The following is a 19,834-nucleotide window of genomic DNA, read 5'->3' as shown; positions in this document are numbered from 1 at the left end:
TCTATGAACGCCGTCGGCTCACTTGTTTGGTTTTTGAGGAAAGGAAATGGCACAGTAACCGCCTCGCATATCTCGGAGGACGCCCGAACCACGTCGTAAAGGAAGGGATAAAGGAGGGAGGGAAAGAGTAAAGGCGTGGCGCTGCGCAGCGGCGGGACACCAGTGGCTCGGTGCTACTAGTGGCGCATGCGCAGTATGATGACTAAGGAGTGAGTGAGAGAGAGAAACAGGCGACGGAGTCGGAGGCGTCCACCTGCGCCGTGCGTGACGTCACTCGTGCTCCAACATACGCCGGCTCGCGCGAAGCGCGGAGTTGACTGGCGTAGTGAGCTTCTCGCTTCAAAATGACGGACGAGTTTGCCTGGTTAGGCCAAATACGAGCTAGGTGCGCTAGCACTTCGGTTTCGGTGCTTCGGTTTCACTGGAGGGAACACCTCAGCTCCCCCTTACGGGTATGGCGCGATAGCGATAGTCGGTTAATGCCCATATATATGCGGAATTGGTGATTCTCTACTTTACATTCATAGGTGATCCCTGCGATTTCTCATATCGCTCCTGGCGCAGTGGTGCAGCGGTTGAGCGATGCGCTACTGCCCTGTGATGGCAGGTGCTGCCGTCGCTGGGTGTTGTGAGACTCAGGTTGCTCTTCCCGGGCAACTTCTCATAACAAGTCATTATTAGAACTGCCTCCTACCGAGGTGCACAGTTTGCTCACAGTCTAGTGCACAGGTTGTGACGGCGTCCCAGGGTCACGAGAACTAGGGGAGCCGCCTAGGGCAAGTTGCCCACAACACGGTGGGCAGAGGTACCGTACAGACAACGGCTAAGCTGCTGAGTGGAAGCTCTTGTGCTAATGCATTGAATAAAGTGCGCGGCGGAAGTGCCGTCTGCTGCGTGTTCGTGGGTGGTACTTGAACGGAACAAGTAGAAGAGTGATGGAGCCCATAGATAGAACAGAGGAAATAAACAGGGAGGAGGTAGCACGGCTGATTGAAGAGAAGTGCATAAAACAAGGAGTCACCCCCACACACGCGCGAACGCACAAACGCACACACACAACCACAGAGCAAAGTTCCGCACTAATGCGCGCGTATAACAGTTCTTTCATACATACGTATGTGAGCGCCCACTGGAAAATGTGCGTGCATGTGTGAAGAATCTTCGCCAAAAGTATGCGGCCCGTCGGATTCGCTGCTGGACCGAGCTGTGCGGCTCGTTCTGCGTCGTCGGCGTTCGAAATATTTGGAAGGAGAGCGCAACTCTCGCTCTCACCGCTGCGGCGGGGCACAAGGGCCCCGCAACACGACTTTGAAGAAAACCCCTTGGGCTGTGCATCTTTTTCAACAGTTGTACCCAGAAGCGCTGTCACGAGGCTGTTGAAACCGTGTAGTACTCGAGGACGGTGTGCGCCACTTTTGTGCCCACGGTTGGCGTCCATTGTGCGGGCCGTGAAAGGCGCGCCAGAGAGCGTTCCCTCGTGTGCCGATGCCTGCAGCTGTCTCGGCATTACCGTCGCGTGTACTGCTGATCTTTCCTTCTAGGCCTTACACTGACGAATGCATTGTTTCGTAATCGATAGCAGGAAAGTGAGCCAGCCAGAAAGAAATAATGGAGCGGGAGAACAAATTATGAAGAGGGAAAAGATTATTCGCGCGTGAAGACACGGTACACGCGCTTGCGTGAACCGCTTGCGTCACTGCACGCTTGATGCGGCTCGCGATTTGGCTGCACACGTCGAAGAGAGGAAAGGAAATCAACGTAATATATTAGTAACGAAGCCGGCGGACGGTGTCCTTGCAGTAGCAAATCACTAGGAGCACGGGAACAATAGCCGCAATGCACGCCGCGGGCAAGGTAAGGCGAGCAGCAGGGAATGAAACGCGGTGAGCACGTGTCAGTCATTTAGAGTCTGGCCCACTGTGCCGCTTCATCAGTGCCTTCGGTGGCCGTTGACAAGTCGCGCAGAACCACGGCAGCCCGTGCTCGTCCGACCGCCGTCGTCGCCCGCTGTGAGGGTGAATAAATTTTCTCACACTGAAACGCACGTGACAGCTCTCTTCCTCGCCTGTGCTCCTCTTCCGCCTACCTCCCCCAACCTTTCCTCCCCCCTCGTTAATCCTTCCATTAGACGCCTCCCTTCGCCCGCCCACCGAGCCCTCCTCCTCGTCACATTGACGAGGAATCTGCCGATGCATTTCGGAGCGTTCGTGTCCGAGACCTATCCCCATCCGCCGATGTGTGCGAGGGTGGGAGAAGGGGAGAGGTGAGAGAAGGTGGGGAGTTGAGCGATGCGCTTGCACATTGGCGCCTGTTTGCGCGCGCCCGCGTGTGCTGGACGCGTTCGTATTTTTTCCTCCATTAAATGCACTTCTGCCAAATATGTTAACGCGTACCGACGGCGAGCGTGGCGCACAGTTCTTCCACCTCGTCGCCGGGAGAACACCGCCGAGAGAGACCGCGATCGTACCGTAGGCCACTCCGCTCTTGGACTATACCTCACTCCGCTCGGACCCGTCGCCGCAGTCAACCTCCCCGAGCTAGGCCCTACACCTCCTCACGAGTCCCGGATAGGTGTAACGCACGTCGCGGAGATGTCGGTAAGAGATCCTTCGACTGCGACTAGGGCTCGCCCTATGCTTCCCTGCTGCGGCTGCGTGGTCCTCTACGGCCCCGCATGCGATGGCTCTCGGCTGTGAGTGTGAGCCCGTGGCTTGTGCATGCGGCGATGGTGCCGGGCCACGCTGAGGCGTTCTCTCAGAGGAGCCTCGCTGTCGGTCCGACCGTGGGCTTTTGCTCTTGTAACTGCAGAGCTCCCGTGCTTCTTGCTGATGCGAGACTTTCTTTCTTCGATGACTGTCGTAGAGCTCAAAGGCAAGTCTGTCTCCAATGGGAAGCAAAAGCGGTGACATTACTATAGCAATAGCTTTCAAATTGGAGTTATAACAGACTGTTCTTGTTCACGTGGCGAGCGAAGCGATATAGCGTCCGGCTTGTGTCGATCACGACTCTTGTATAGGTGTGGAAGGAACGCATAAAATTGACGATCCTCGAAATTTTGTGAAACAGCTTCTCTGATAGTGTATATTGTGCCAAAAACTCGTTTTCGTTCTGCGTTTATACCGGTTTCTCAGAACGCAGAAGGGAGGGCCGGTACGAGCGGCACGGTGTTGGTCATAGCAGGGTTCACTACAACAGCATTCAAGTTCGTCGAAAAACTTGTTCGTTTGTTGGGTGCCTCTTTTTACCGAACGCGAGCTAGGGATGGACACTGCTGAGCTACACATTCCCTGCTTGTCACGGCTCGACTCACGCGCGATCTGAAGGCAGCTACGGGGTTAACACGGGTCATGTGAAGCATCAGCTTACGGCCTCGTCGGACCTGAATGCATTCCTTCTTTCTGTTGCTTTTCGTTTTCCACAATAAATTTGAGGTCTGTCGCGTGCATGAGTACGACAACTTTTTCGTTTGAATATAGCCTTGCGGAGAACCCCTCGTAAAAGAATTTTCCTAGTCGTCGATTCAAAGGCACTGCGTTTTGGTGTTATTCTAGTTTTATTGATAGGTGCCTTCCACTCGAAGTCATGACCTAGCAACGTGACAACTGACCAAACCACGTTGAGAGGTCTGACTCATTTTTTACGTTTCCTTAATTTCGTGTCTTTCGCTTGCTCACCGATCTGCGTTTCGTTTGCTATGTAGGTCTATGTAATGGCATGCAAGGTTTTGGCATACGACGCCAAGCGTCTGCACCGTTGCGCAAGCTCTCAACACAGAGTACGTTCGTTGGTTTCTACTTGAAAATGTTTGCGCCTCGTTAATGACGTGTGAGCTCAGATAAGCGAACAAGTTTCTGGGAGCGTTCTCGATAGCATAAGCAAGAGCATATCACTGTTAACTGTAGCATCCGTATTCAAGGCGGCAGGCTTACTGTTGGCAAGAACTCCTGTCCGTGAAACGCTTGGAAGTTTGCCGAATGAACCATATCCTCCAACCCCCGCAAATAAAAGTGAGAAAAAAAGTGTAACACTTCATTAACTGAAAACAATGGACTTTTAGAGCCGCGAAGAAAAAACTAACAAAGACCAGTTGTTTTGTTTAGAGGTATGCTGTCTAGAGGGCCAAACCACTGGCAGCACCGTATCCATTGCACCTCATCTGCTTCATGAAATAACACTTGATGCTTTCCCCGTAAAAGCAAAGGCTGCATAGGAAAGCCAGTGAAAGGAGGTCTGCGGTGAAAAAGTACACGTCCGAATCTGCGAGCTCATTTAGTCGGTTCTAACGGGCTGTTTCGTTCAACCAAGGTGCATCCAGCCTGTTGAACAGGGGGTTCTTTTTCCACAGAGGCACGGGAATACTATCTTCCCTGGAGAACAATTCTGCACTTCCACGATATAATCTCTCGAAATGCAGCATAGAATGTCTCGGCTCTGAATGCACTAATGTTTGCGCTGGTCGCTCCCTCCAATTGCGCACATAAGCCTTGTGTTGTCGCAGCGTAAATCTTTGAACGATGCTCAATGAATCTTCTCATTTGTACATTTCCGAGCGTTGATGAACGCAGTCAAATTTTATCCTTTTCTATTCATTTTCGTGTCAAGTTTTCTAATGTGAAGAGGAACAGTATTGCGAAGTAGAGGTTCGTTATCGTTTCTCCTTCTGTTTCCAACGTGTAAACCCTAATGCGCAGGTCGAAGAGCACAGCGAGGTACTACTTATCAGGGCTAACAGTCAGCAGTCGTGACCAATTTACGACCGCTGACAAGCTCTGGCATTATACTTCTTCCCCGCAACATTGACTTTAGCACTTGCTGCTTCGTCCTTACAATGCCAGGCGAAATCGCAGAAAGTAAACGAAAAAAAAAAACTTTCTCCTCGCTTCCACTGTGCCAGCGCGGCATACTGCCTTCTGTTCTCGATGTTCACAAGTCGGCGGCCTTCTGCTTTCAGTGGGAGGGTTGGAACTCTGACGCGGCGGCCATGTTGTCGAACTGCGAGAGATGCAAAAACTCCGTTTGCTAAGGTTCCTGCGCGTGTCAAAGAAACCGGGGGGTCGGAGTTAACGTGAGCTTCCCCCCTTTTCAGTCACGCATACAGCTCGGTGTAAGTGTCTGATGTAAAAGCCTGAGTATTTCTTTTTTTTTTTCCGTAGAGAGGGTGTACGCTCACGTCATTCCGTACTTAGCTTAAAATAATGCCGCTCAACTAAAGCACGGTGGAACTCGGAAGAGGCGTCCATCTTTTGTTGGGACACTTAGCGCAACTGTGCTAAGAATGTTTTCACAACCTTCACAAGAATCGATGGACAGTTCAAAGCTGGCAGTTTTATTCGAAGGTGATTTGCCCGGACATCTGAACTAGCGCTCGTCTCCAGCTTAACCGTGCGCATGGAAGGCCATTGATTCAGCCCACGTGTGTGATACGAAGCCTTGTGTTGCATTAAAACCAATCCGCCTTTGGTGGTCTAATGCGGTTCCATCTGCACTAGAACACCCCAAGGCCAAGCTTACCGTGCCTCGAATGTCTGGTAACGGTCTTCTCGCACCTTTTCATCAAGCTGACGCTATTTATACATCTGTTACACGGGCGTTTTCAACGGCAGTTCAGTTAACCACCAGTTGAGGATTTCAACTGCCGTTGAACGCAACTGCAATCGCCAGCTGTCACACGAGCACTTCGCGTTCAGTTCAGTTAGCACTCTAACCACATGACCTCGCGCCTAGAGGGAACTGAAAATAAGAAAAAAGCAGTGTATGCATTTTTTCTTGTTGTAAATGATCGTAGTGTATATACTCTTTCATATAGTGACAATTCTTTTTGTGTATTGTTTGCTTTGGAGTGGAAATTTGCGCGTGCCGAAGCACACTGAGCCAAGGCAATCCAATAAGTTTTTCGGTCCGTAGGTCGCCATCTTGTCAGTTGGCCGTTCAACTGGGATCCCCGATCTCAGTCGAACTCAACTGCGGTTGAGATTTCAACGACATTTAGCACTGCCGTATAACACCGCTAACTGCCGTTCAGTTCAACTGCGAGTCAATTGAACTGCCGTTGAAAACGCCCGTGTAACACGGGTGTTAGACTGATGTGCCATTTAAACGGCTCACCTGCAGTACGCAAAACAAAACGAGATGAAGAGTGCCAGTCCGCATCTCTCCTTGCTCCTGATCTCACGCGGCCTACCTCGGTCTAAAACGGACGGCGGGATAAAAACGGTGATAAAAAAAAAACAAAGGAAATTAAGCAGGCGAGGCTAGTTCCCTTGACAGACTGTGTCGTCAACTCGGCGAAACAGCGAACGGGGCGAGAGCTCACGGCGTGAAGGAGACGGCGGGAGCTGAAAGATACACGCCGGAGGTGGCGGCGTTGGCCAAGACATCGCCGACAGAATGAGGAAGGAGCGGTCTCTATGACGTGCGGAGCGTGCCGCCGCCAGCACACCACCTCTGAGCTGCTGTTTACCAGGAAAAAGATAAAGTTCGAGATTATTTCGATGGCGCAAGCGTACTAAACGGCATCCCATGTTGCGAATGGAAATGTCTGCGCGCCGAAAAAGCAAAAGAACAAAAAGCAGTGAGGTTTAAGGGAGAGAGCGGTTTCGGAGGAAAAAATGTTGGCGCGTGCGCGGAAATTCGTGTTTCCATAAAGCAGGCGCGTGACAGCTCCGCGATGGCTGTTTTCAAGGCAGGGATTGTGCCCCTGGTTTGGGAAAAATGAAAATGAGGAAGTAGAAGTACGAACGAGGGTGGTCAGGAAACTGCGTTGTACTGACGTTTCATTACTTCGACAACGCCTTAAAATGGGTCAGGGTGTACGCTCGGAGCAATAATTTTAGTTCAAGGGTCTTAGGGCTCTTGCTTCTGAACAGTCAGCGCAAGAAATTCAAGCTCATATCCGGGCGGTGTTTGCTCAGTTGTAGTACACGATATGCTTCTCACCAATCACTACGCTGCAGATAAAAAAAAACGTTAGCCAGTCGTCTTGCAGTAGTCGTGACTAGAATAGTTGCGATTCTGTCGTGCAAGCAAATCGGGGTCGCTGCGTGGCTTTCGCAGAAGGCCTTCGCAGAAGAGCATCAGAACATAGCATCTTTGCTATCTCTGGCACGAACTAGTTATTAGACATCAGGCGTTTTTTATACCAAAAGTACACCGCTTCTGCGCGTTTAATATTTTGGACAAGTGCTGTGCAACCAAGAGGTGAAGCAGTGCAAGAGCAATCATCTCGGACGCGTAGCTGATGAGCATTTTGTGTGCATTTTATGGGATCGTTACTTTTTTCGAGGCGCATACTCGAATTAAGATGCTCATATCGAAGGTGCGCCAGAGGTAAATTGATTTCGAAATTTGACGCTTGAAGCTCGGGGTTGTGACGGAAACGTTGAGAAGTGGATATATTTTTGATGATACTGCCGTTCACTTCGCAGATGGTAGGTTGAGGCTGATAGGAGAAAGCCTCACCCGCACCACTGATGTATCTCAGGTGCGCAAAAGCATGTGTTATAAGTTTGTTTAATTATTTAGTCGGTAAATATCTTGGTTTAGACCATAATCAAGGCAGCAGGAGAGATAGCCGGGCGAGTTTGGGGGATTTCATGGTTCAACATAGTGCAATAAGCGACTAAGTAGGCGAGGGAAAGGGCACCAGCACGACGTACGCTCTCACCTGGTTAAAAGACTAGGCGCTGCTTGCATCAGTCAGCCGTCCTTACAGATAAAGTGTATGCGCATCCACTCAGCAGGTGTCTTGGTTACTTCTGACGTGAGCTTTCATGCAGATCTGTGTAGCGTTTTCCGCCCGCGTGGTTCCGGGTTTTGTTTACGTTTTACTTTGCGTATTTTTTTCTTTGGGCTTTTAGACAGCGCTTTAGACAACGTAGTGGCTTATAAATTAATAATAATAATAACTGGTTTTTAGGGAAAGGAAATGGCGCAGTATCTGTCTCATATCGGCGGACACCTGAACCGCGCCGTAAGGGAAGGGATAAAAGAGGGAATGAAAGAAGAAAGGAAGAAAGAAGTGCCGTAGTGGAGGGCTCCGGAATAATTTTGACCACCTGGGGATCTTTAACGTGCACTGACATCGCACAGCACACGGGCGCCTTAGCGTTTTGCCTCCATAAAAACGCAGCCGCCGCGGTCGGGTTCGAACCCGGGGGCTTATAAATTGTGTTTGCGCAAAAAAAAAGAAAACTCGTGATAGTCACCGCTGTGTTCGCGTCACTTTCCTTTTTTTTTTCGCTGCCACCTTTTTTTGCGCATTATGACAATACCAATTTGTGTATTCCCTATTCTTCCGGCCTTTCCAGGTGGCCTGGACCACGTATACCTAATCGCAATGCTAAAACAAAGCACATGCTTTAGTATACGGACACTGGTTTCGCATCAGAAATTATCGTCTTCCGCGTATTCCCCAGATGTGTAAAATAATGGCGCAGATATGCTTGTTGATTTTGGACAGTCCTTTATTTTTCGAAGCGTACGCTAACTCGCTAGTAAATCTAAACACGTGTTTGCCAAAAGCCTAGGACAAGCATTAGAGAGTTTTAGTTTCACGTACGTAGAGGCTTCACGTACGTAGAGCTCTTACGGGTGACCAGTGCGCATGCGCAGAACGCAAAGGGTCTGCGCGAGTCTCACGTACGTACGTGAGATTCGGATTTTTACGTTGCGGTCTTTGCGTTGCTTGCGTACGTAGCGTTGACAAACATGGCGGCGCCCTCCCCCCCGCCGCTTCGCAGCGATAAAAGCTTCGTCGCTAATCCCTCGAGGCGATATCGTGTTCTAAACTGTTGTATTCGCCTACGATTTGCCCATTCGTACCTTCGCGTAAGGTTTCAAGCGATAAATAGCTTTTGTTTTTCAGACAGAAGGGCGATTTTTCAGCTGCTAAGCCTGACGAAGTAGCGCTGGTCGTCGTCATAGCAACGGTCTCGCTATGAATGGCTTGGCTTAAAGACTTTTCTTGGATGATTTAGGCTACAACCAGTGTCTGTGTTTCTTAGTAGATGGCGCTAGGCGTAACGCGCGGCGTGTTTCGCGTACGTGTAACTATAAGGGTCAAACGACCTGCGTGCAGGCTACGTAGACTTCTCACGTTTGCGTACGTGAACCCTCTACGTACGTGAAACTAAAACTGTCTATTATCTCTCACCTCGTATGTGGAACACGTATATGTGCATGTCGCCGCCGCACGAGGAAGACAATCCTGTTGTCCGGAAAATCCGGTTATGACCCCCCCCCCCCCCTCCCCCCTTCCAAAATGTTGCAGAGAGGACCTCAGTTGGCGCCCTTCGACACGCTTATTAGAGAAGCCGGGTGCACTGCTCCTTCCCCTGCCTCCCTTTGTTCAGGGGTTCGTTTGACCCGCGAGCACCCCTCAGTTGTAGCTTTTAGTTTCGAACCTCGAAACAGGGAGCAGGGTGGCGGTGTGTGCGGCGTTGCGCTTATACGTTTGGTCTGGGAGCAACGTGGCTGGGAGCTGCAGCGACTACGTCCGAAGCTAAGTGTTTTTGGTATTTACACTTTATACATGCTGTCGGGCGGTAGTTTTAAACCGAGTTAAGGGTAGGGAGGCCAGCGGAGGTGTGTGAGAATAATTTTTAGCGGGTTTTTACGTTGCGCAGGGTCGAGGGCTATCGGCATAGGAATTTTGGCGGGCTTTCACAAGGCGTAGCCGGCCGGACGATGGGTCGGCAAGCTAGGAAAGTTAAGGAGGACGAGGACGGGGAGTTAGTACAGTGCCAGGAGTGCGACCGTTGGTGTTACTTAGATGAGACTGGGTTCGGGAGCTTAGCCGAGGCGGATGAGGCTAGCTTCGTGTGTAAGATGTGCAAGCGGTTTGGGGACGCCGTTCATGCGTTAAAAGGGGAATGGGAAGCTGGGTTTAATGCACTTAATGCGGACTGGCAGGTCGAACGAGAGGCACGGATTAAGCTGGAAGCCCAGGTCGCCGATTTGATTAAAAAGGAGGAGAATAAGGCCGCCCTGTTGAAGCGAATGGTGGGCGAGATTAAAGAAGAGCGGGAAAAGCGGATCCAACTAGAAAAACAGGTTGAAGCGCTCAGGTCGCGGCCGGCTGGGCACCCCAGTTCGGAGAAGTGTCAGGCGGGGGACGAGGCTCGTCAATCGTACAGTGCTGTAGTGCAGCGAGCATCGTGTGAGAAAAATGAGAACGCAATGAAAAAGGTTAAAGCGGGCATGGAAACTCGCGACAATAGCGTACAGCGGCAGGAGAGGCAGCTAGAGCGATCCGGAGGCCAACAGATGGAATTAGGAAGCGAACGTTTGGGGCGCAGGAGAGTTCTTGTGGTCGGGGACTCGAATGTAGCGAGGGTTGAGGGAGGCGTTCTGACGGCAGTGAAGGCAGACAGGCGGGTGCAGGTGGAGGCTCAGTCGGGAAAGTGCATGGTGGATGCAATGGCCAGAGCCCGGGAGGTGGTGGTGGGCAGCATGGATGGCGAACACCTTGTGGTCATCCATGCTGGTCTCAATGATGTACTGCAGGGGAGGAGCCAGAATCTTGAGACGCAGTTGGAGGTGGGGATGCGTAGGCTTAGAGAGGCCTCTGGGAGTGTGCATGTGACCATATGCACAATCCCAGAGGTCCAGAGACAGGCTCGCGAAACGGAAAGGAGGGTCGTGGAGACTAATCGGGTAATTAGGCTATTGAGTCGACGACTAAGATACGAGGTGATGGAGGTGAACAGGGAAGTGTATGAGGTTAGGCCCCACCCTTTTGCACAGGATGGCATCCACTACGGTGGTGCCACTGGCAAGAAGGTGGGTAGTAGGATTGGTCGCCAGGCAACAGCTTTTTTGGGGGGACCCAGAGCTCTGATGGAACCAGTGTAGAGAAGGAAGAATTAAGATCAAACGGACAATGGAACCATAGGGGAAGAAAGAGACGCAAGCGCCAGGGCCAAGTTAATTCAGATATAGGTTTCATTAACATGCAAGGTGGCAGGAATAGACTGAAATGGGAGGAAATAGAAGAACAGTTAAGACAGGAGGAATTAATGGTATATGGTTTAGCGGAAACACATCTTAGAGACATGGAGCAACCACCCTGTAACCCAGACTACGCATGGGAATATTGCAATAGAACAGAGGGCAGCAGAAAGGGAGGTGGAATTGGGGCATTCATTCATAAAAGTATGAATTTTCAAAGGGTTAGACTGGGATGCAGGGAACATTTATGGCTAAAAGGAACAGTGGCAGGCAAGCTAACACTCCTTGGCTTTGTATACCTGTGGACAGGGGTCAATGCCAGAGAGGAAAACAGGAAAATGTTAGAATGTATTGCAAGCGACATTGATGAGCTAGGAGGACAGGGCGAGATAATTATATTAGGTGACATGAATGCACACATAGAAGACCTGGATGGGTACACGGATTCGACAGGAAGCATGCTGCAGGACATGTGTGACAGGCATGATTTAGTTGTATGCAACAGCACCGAGAAGTGTGAAGGGCTCATAACATGGGAGGCGGGGAGTCTGCACTCGACGATAGATTATGCACTAATGTCACAGAGGATGTATAACAGATTAGGGGTAATGAGCATAGATGAAGATGGTTCCAGAAGTCTAGGTAGTGACCACAAGCGTATCAAGTTGAGCTTCAGAGGAAAAAGCAATGTAGGACTGAAGCAAGATGAACAATCAGGGGGAAATTTTTACTCAGAAAAGCAATTGGAAGTAGCAGCCAAAAGAATCGAGAAAGTAATTTTTGAGGATAGTGAAACAGAATGGACTTATACCAAATTAACTCGATTACTGGAGCTAGAGCTAGCTAAGGTGCGAGTAAAGTTAAAAGGGAAAAGACGCAAACCCAAGAGTTGGTGGGATGAGGAGGTCAAGAGGGCAATAGAAAAGCGCAAGGAAGCATCCAGAGAACACAGATATTCCAAGAAGAGGGGGGAACCAAAACCCGAAGTAGACAGAAAATGGGATACCTTCATAAAGTGTAGAAGGGACGCATCCTATTTGATTAATGAGAAAATTAGAAGAAAGGGTGCCCAATGGATGTCAAAAGTAAATAAAAAGGATAGAAAAGCAGCCCAAAAATTCTGGAAACATCTAAATGCAATGATTAATAAAACTAGGCTAGAACAAAGGTTTATTGTTACAGATGAGGGTATTCGACTAGAAGGGGATGAAGCAATAAAACACATAGGAACAAGGATGACGGAAAAATTTTCAGCAGAGCACGTGGTACATAGTTTATCGAAGGAGGATAGACCGGTTACAGCAATAGCTTCACTTGAGCAAGGAGAGTGGGAAAGGGCAGAGAAGAAGGTTCCTAGTGGCACATCAACAGGACCAGATGGGATCCCGATTATGTTGATAAAGAAGTTAGGACCAAAATCCAAGCAAACATTAATACAGGTAGTGAACAAAATGATAGTGGATGAGAAAGTCCCCGATGAATGGCGATTAAGTAGAATGAACATGATATATAAGGGAAAGGGGGACAAAGCAGACGTAAGTAACTATCGCCCCATAACAGTGACATCTGTGGTTTACAGGGTGGTGATGCAAATTATAAAGGATAGACTGCAGGCTTGGGTGGAGAACGAGGGGGTGTTAGGGGAACTACAGAATGGGTTCCGGAAACAAAGGAGGTTGGAGGACAATCTATTTTCATTGACACAGTGTATAGAAATTGCGGAAAAGGAACATAGGCCCTTATTGCTAGCATTTCTGGATATTAGGGGAGCCTATGACAACGTTACTCAGGAGCATTTGTGGGACATATTGGGCACATTGGATGTGGAAAATGGAGTAATTAATCTTTTAAAAGATATATATAGAGGTAACAGAGTGCTCATAAAATGGGAAAAAAATGTATCAGGGCCTGTAGAGATACAGCGGGGGCTTAGACAAGGATGTCCTCTGTCCCCTTTGTTGTTCATGTTGTACCTGCAAGGTTTGGAAGCCAAGCTAGAGGGGAGTGGACTAGGCTTCAACCTATCTTTTTTCAAGCAAGGGGAATTGATTAAACAGACATTACCGGGACTAATATACGCGGACGATATAGTGATAATGGCTGACAACAAGGAAGACCTGCAGAAGTTGTTAGACATATGCAGTACAGAGGGAGATAGATTAGGCTTCAAGTATAGTAAGGAAAAATCTGCAGTCATGATATTTAATGAAGAGGGCGGCGAGCATAGAATACAGGAGTTCGTGCTAAAAGTAGTGAATGAGTACAAGTATCTTGGGGTGTGGATAAATAACAGTGCTGAGTATCTGACAGAGCATGAAAAATATGTAATGAATAAAGCTAGTAGGAATGCAGCTGTCATGAAAAATAGGGCACTGTGGAATTACAATAGGTATGAGGTGGCAAGAGGGATCTGGAAAGGGGTGATGGTCCCTAGCCTGACCTTCGGGAATGCGGTCCTGTGTATGAGGCCAGATGTTCAAGCAAGGCTGGAAATTAGGCAACGGGGAGTAGGGAGGTTAGCTTTGGGAGCACATGGCAATACACCAAATCAGGGGGTACAGGGGGATATGGGATGGGCGTCTTTCGAGAGCAGAGAGGCTAGCAGTAAGATAGCATTTGAGGTTAGATTGAGAAGGATGGAGGAAAAGCGGTGGGCTAGGAAAGTTTTCAGATACCTGTATATAAAGAATGTTGACACGAAATGGAGAAAGCGAACTAGAAAATTGACAAGCAAATATCTGGACAGCAGTAAGGGGGCAAATCAGCAATTATCGGTTAAGAAAAAGGTTAAAGGAACAGAGAGAGCGTTGTGGAAAACAGGGATGCTGACGAAATCGGCACTGGAAACATACCGGACCTTTAAACAGGAAATTGTCAAGGAAAATATCTATGATAATTGTAGGGGAAGTTCTTTGCTGTTTGAGGCCAGGACTGGAGTTTTGCGGACTAAGACGTATAGAGTCAGGTACCAGGAGATAGACACTTTGTGCATTGCGTGCGGAGAGGAGGAGGAAACGGCTGAACACTTGATACTTTTCTGTAAAGGGCTTCACCCTACAGTGGAAGGCAGCGGGGCTGACTTACCCAAGGCATTGGGGTTTAGGGATAGTGAGGGGAAAGTGGATTTTAAGAGGTTAGAAGTAACCAAGCGAAGGTTATCTGATTGGTGGCTAAAAGCAAGACAGGAGTAAAATTTCACAAGACATGGCTAGGTGGCTTGAGCCACCGCCCGATGTAAAGGGTTCAGCCGTATCCATCCATCCATCCATCCTCACAGGCGCGTCCTGCCGCCCGCCAAGGGGTATTTCAGAGCGCAGCTTCAGCAGTGCAAGCCGGAGCAAGAGGCCGTCTTTATTACACTATAAGTGTCATTCGTAACATTTTGATTTCTGGAAAAGCACGTCACATGGTACATCCTGTCATGTATACATGACCATATATTTTTTTATTGAAGCGAAAGCTTCACTACGCTAGGTTTTCAAGAGGGCAGCACCAGTGCAGCCACGTGACAGGTGTCACGTGGCAGGTCACGTAGCCTACTGACGTCCTAACAATCTGGGCATCGGGCATTTCATCGACGCTTTACAGGCAATCCGTTTGGCTGTGTGTGTGGCGTTTGTGAGCGTAGCAATGCAAAGAAAGCCTCCGCTTCTCACCAGGGTTAACCAAAGTTTAAGCCACAGCTAATTTTTTCAGTTTATCCTTGTTTACACTGCTTCGTGGCAGCGAATTCTCGCCGTTGAATTACTTGTAGATTATAGTTTATCACTGGATGCCCCAGCAAAATTCCGGTATTCTACGAAGGCTCGAAGCCTGTCCTACATTCCTAGATGTACCCGCCACGGTGGCTATAAATTAGTGGTGTTCGACTTCTGAGCCGTAGATCGCGGGATCGAATGCTGACCGCGGCTGTCACATTCTGGGGTGGCCAACTGTATCAGCGATCACGTGCTGTGCAAGGTCAGTGGATGTTAGCGAACCCCAGGCGGCCGAAATTCATACGCAGCTCTGCGCGACGGTGTCCCTCATGGCTCCCGCGTGCAGCTACGGGTACGTTGAACCCCATATACCCCAACGGCTTTCCTTTGCTACCGAATTCTAGCTTTTGCGAAGGGCTCTTATCTGCAGGAGCTGTTCTTCGCCAAACATAGTGCCTAAACTATAGCCTGGCTTTTCCATCGAAAGAAAAGGAGTAGTTCAAATTAAGAGGAAGTCGCTTTTGTCGAATGAATGATACTATACAGCTGCGAAAGTGGAACGTTTTAATTTCGCTCTTCCCGAATGTCACCAAAGCCCACTCGCTCATAAATGATGGCGAACCTCATTATGCAAGATGCGGGGTTCCCCTTCGGCCCCATGATGCCCGTTTTTTTATTTTAATTGGTTTTGGGGGGAAAGGAAATGGCGCAGTATCTGTCTCATATATCGTTGGACACCTGAACCGCGCCGTAAGGGAAGGGTAAAGGAGGGAGTGAAAGAAGAAAGGAAGAGAGAGGTGCCGTAGTGGAGGGCTGCGGAATAATTTCGACCACCTGGGGATCTTTAACGTGCACTGACATCGCACAGCACACGGGCGCCTTAGCGTTTTTCCTCCATAAAAACGCAGCCGCCGCGGTCGGGTTCGAACCCGGGAACTCCGGATCAGTAGCCGAGCGCCCTAACCACTGAGCCACCGCAGCGGGGTCTGCAGTCACAGTTACCACAATTATAAGTGCTTTACCAGTAATTAGCCCGTTCGAAATCAGTTTGAAGCATGTTTTTCAGTTGGCACTGAGAACTGAGTTCAAGTTGAGTGAGGTGAGACAGACGGATTCGAGGTTAGGGAGAGGTGAAGTTAGCGAGGTCACTAGCGCCCCACTTATCATTGCGAATTCTCACTGACCAGCAGGGGATCACGGGACTTTTCATGTACGGCGTGCCACGCGGACAGCTGTGCACCATGAACGCCTCAACAGCTCCCTAACGCAGCTGTTGGCGCATAAAGGGAGACAAAAAGATCTGCGCAAGGGACACACTGCGGCACACTGTGAAAGTTGTGCAAGTCTGTGACTGTCGTACTGTGAATCCCAACATCGCGTGTGCTGCCCCTGCGCCGCTCGTTGATGTTCACGGTTCAAGGCATGGGGTGCGTCGTCGTCCTGTTAACTTAAAGAAAAAGCACCAGAAGGCTTGGCGAGGTAATAATTCAAACCTTTGTAAAACTTAATTTATCTTCGCTCACTTGTTTGTGAGGTGCAAATAATAGCCAAAACAGGCATCGCTGCCGAGGAAGAACGATTTTGTTGTGGCGTTGTCAGTCTATACAATCGCACCCCGCAGCTGTGGGTCGAAAGCGGAGAGCGCGCCGCAGTCTAGGATTGGCATGATGTGTTACCGATAACAAGGCTTATTCGCACCTTTCAAGCAGGGATTCATTTGCTGCATGTAGTGGGCGCACATAATGGAACCGGTTTGAGAAACATTTCCGGTAGGAGGCGACGACGCCTTCTGTGCAGGACCATGTCCCTGCAGGAAGCAAGGAAGCCCTCAATACACCTTTTTTCCCCACTTTTCTGCAGAGAAGTCGGAGGGGGGGGGGGGGGGAGGCTAGGGGAAATTCGATAGTTTCCTGAAAGCATACGTGGATGGCACAGCCTTGATAGGAGGAAGAAGTGACGCGTGAAAACTGAAAGTGCAGTGCACAGTTAGTGGTAACAAGCGCCGAGAGAAGCAACAACGACAAATTATATTTCCGAGGATTGGAGCCGGAAAGTAGGACCGCATAGATTAACTGGCGAAATACTCAGATTGAGCAGTGCACCTCGCTTTTAAACCCCCACGAGGCGGTTCTGCGAAGAACCCGTACCTCCACGAAAACATACAGGCGTCTCTATACGTTATGCGCCGACCAGAGTCGCAAGCATCCTGCTACATCTTTTTCGTTTTCTTTTTGCTTGGCCGCTTGTTTTGCTCTCCTCCGCTTATCACAATCTCCGCCCGAAATCTTCCGCATCTGCGTATTGCGTAATAGCCGCGGGGGCCAACGACGCGGAGTGTCTGGCACGTATTCGCGTTCCATCTTATCGTTCGCTCCAGGAAGCTTAACGACTCGGTTGGTGCAGCTTTCTTGGCTGTAGCTGCCCTGCAGACGTTTTTCTTTTTACATCTGCCGCTGTAATTCCATCCTTTGGCCGATTTTTTGGACGCTGTCCCCGCGGCCTGTGCTCCGATTAAATGGGTGCCAAGCTAAAAAATCTAAGTATCGACAAAACAGCATTTGTTACGCTACTTACGATGAATTGTTGCGCATTCGCACAACACAGCAGGCTAGCTGGCCACAAGTCTAACGTGTGTTCCTCTTGTGAGCTTCCCAGGATTGCCTTAAGAAAAAAAAAGGTAAACTATCAGCGCGTCTGTCTCTCGTGCGCCGAACTGCTGACAAAATATGGGGCAAGGACGCAGAAAGAGAGGCAAGAAACAGATCGAGGAATGAAGTGAGCTTGGATTACCTGCGAAATGGCTGTTAAAGTCAGTTAGTTCCCGGTTTTGCTTTTCGAATCCTTTCGTTCCCGAGTACTCCCTTAACGTCCCTATTGTTCATTGCGAATAAATTTTTTTATAGTCTAGTTTGTACTAATTTCTATTTCATGTCTTCGGCGCTTCAAGCATAAGTTTAACCGGGGTGTAACGTTCAGGTCCCCCCAATACGAAAGGGAATAAAATTTGAGCGTTCAGCGTGTGCCAAGCACGGTTTTTCCTGCTTCATAACTAGTTTCCTTATTGGCGCATAACGCTAAAACGTCCTTTTTTGACTTCCTTTTTGAGAAAATAACAAAAACTTTATTTCTGTGCAGATTAGTTGTTCACTTTGAGGGGATTTCTGTGATCATTTCTGTTCTAAACCTTGGCTGTAAACAATCGCCGTGTTCCTGCAAAAACTGAACATAAACTGTGTCGACTTCGGCAGTGCCTGCACACAACTGTTTTATTAAAAAACAAATTCATGCGCAACTGGTTATATAATGAACAAAATAACTGCTATATCGTTTTATGTGCGTCACGTACTTTTTCATGTGTGTACTTAAACTGCTTCTCTGCGCAACTACGCCATAGACAGCAAATCGAGAGGCATGTTTGTAGACGTGCCGGGATGACGAGAATATATAAAGCTTGCGAAGCGTTGAATAGATCATCATAACTATAGTCAGATACAACTCCTGAACGAAGAGACTTTTCCCTGTCAAAGGACTTCCTACCAGCCAATGGCGTCGGCCGATTCTCATGACCCTACTATACTAGCGTGGCAATGCAGGGAGCGGCGCGATAATGCAGGGATAGGACTATCCCCGACTATAGTCTCGTTTACATGAACCCGACCGCGGAGGGACGATTTAGGGGATCGAGTTGAGCAGGGTCAGCCCACTTCGACGACTGCGCGATTACATGAACTCGATTTTAGCGAGTCGAGACCGGTTCAACTGCCACGACACCAAGCGTCGAGCAAGCAGTGGGAGAGGGCAATGGCAGCCCCCAAGACCGCGGAACAACAACACTGTCTCGGAGGCGCGACGGCGTAAGAGGAAGGTTCGCATTTATCATCTCCCTTCCCAGCAACCCGACTCTTAAGAGTCGATCCGGTTTACATGCTATCTGCCGTTGGGGGCAATCGAGTCAACTCAACCCTTGCAGCGGAGTTGACTGGACTCGCTCCCTCGACTCCCGGACCCGACTCTGCATTGTTTCCGTGAACCCAGTAACCGGTTTTCAACTCAGCTCCTCAACTCAACCCCGTCATGTAAACGCCGCTTATGGAGGGAGGGTACTATCCCCTTTCAACTGGCACTCCTTGCATTGACACGCTAGCAGGGTGATGAAAATCGGCCGACGCCATTGACTGGAAGGGGGTCCTTTGACGGGGAAAAGCTCATGCTGTTCGCTTCAGCACTGGAGCGTTTCCTTGGACACTTATACAGGCATAAATTAACTCTAAAGCCAGTAACTGTCCGCGCTTTGTACAAACTACCTAGTCAGGAAAAAGACGGTGTGTTTAGGCAGTTTGTAGTACCATATTTTACCGATTATTATCAACACCTTTACGCATATCATTCATCCATTTGGCTTGCTTCATTCTTTTGTACCCTTGCTGTACTCGTGTCTACGGTGTGCCGTGCAGGTGAGTCGACGGCGGCCTATGTTGGCGTGCTATATATGCTTTGCATGCATGTATGCGGCATTGAAAGTGTCGACAGTTTATTTCCGCATGCGTTTTGCTTCTCGATAGCATGTAATTGGCTCTTGTAATGAGTCATTGCCATAGCAACGCGAATGAAGGGCACAGAAAAGATCGCGCGTTCGGATGAATGGATGGAAGATAGGAGGGTCACCTTTGAAACGGGGTGTGGCAGTTATCACTATGCTCGACTTTTTTTTTCTTTATACATATTTCAACAATCCGTCCAACTAAACGGTATTATCTAAAAATTCGCTATTTTTCTTTGAATACAATTTTGAATCCTGAATTTGTAACCTTACGTAACCGCCCACCTGCCGCGGTGGCTCAGTGGTTAGGGCGCTCGACTACTGATCCGGAGTTCCCGGGTTCGAACCTGACCGCGGCGGCTGCGTTTTTGTGGAGGAAAAACGCTAAGCCGCCCGTGTGCTGTGCGATGTCAGTGCACGTTAAAGATCCCCAGGTGGTCGAAATTATGCCGGAGCCCTCCACTACGGCACCTATTTCTCTTTCTTCTTTCACTCCCTCCCTCATCCCTTCCCTTACGGCGCGGTTCAGGTGTCCAACGATATATGAGACAGATACTGCGCCATTTCCTTTCCCCAGAAAACCTATTATTATTATTAACCGCCCTGCTTTTGAGCCAGAAATCTTCCAATCCCCTTTTCTGACTACTAC

At 49.2% G+C, this 19,834-nt stretch overlaps 1 protein-coding gene across 2 annotated transcripts in view; it reads left to right on the top strand.

The window, feature by feature from the left end:
- Positions 1-19,834, top strand: part of LOC144115429 (acyl-CoA Delta-9 desaturase-like) — an 89,537-nt gene that overhangs the window by 47,552 nt on the left and 22,151 nt on the right. Inside the window, exon 1 of one of the 2 annotated variants that reach the window (XM_077649827.1) lies at positions 2,367-2,597. The exons of the other annotated variant lie outside the window; for it this stretch is intronic. Within the exon in view, the coding sequence (XP_077505953.1) occupies positions 2,592-2,597 (6 nt within the window). The 5' untranslated portion in view covers positions 2,367-2,591. Of the gene's footprint in view, positions 1-2,366; positions 2,598-19,834 lie in introns of those variants that run through there. 2 annotated transcript variants of the gene reach the window in all.

The sequence above is a fragment of the Amblyomma americanum genome, chromosome 1, assembly GCF_052857255.1.
Source record: "Amblyomma americanum isolate KBUSLIRL-KWMA chromosome 1, ASM5285725v1, whole genome shotgun sequence".
In the NCBI taxonomy this organism is placed as follows: domain Eukaryota; kingdom Metazoa; phylum Arthropoda; class Arachnida; order Ixodida; family Ixodidae; genus Amblyomma; species Amblyomma americanum.
Note: the sequence above shows the minus strand (reverse complement) of the source record. Positions and strands in the feature narration are given on the sequence as shown.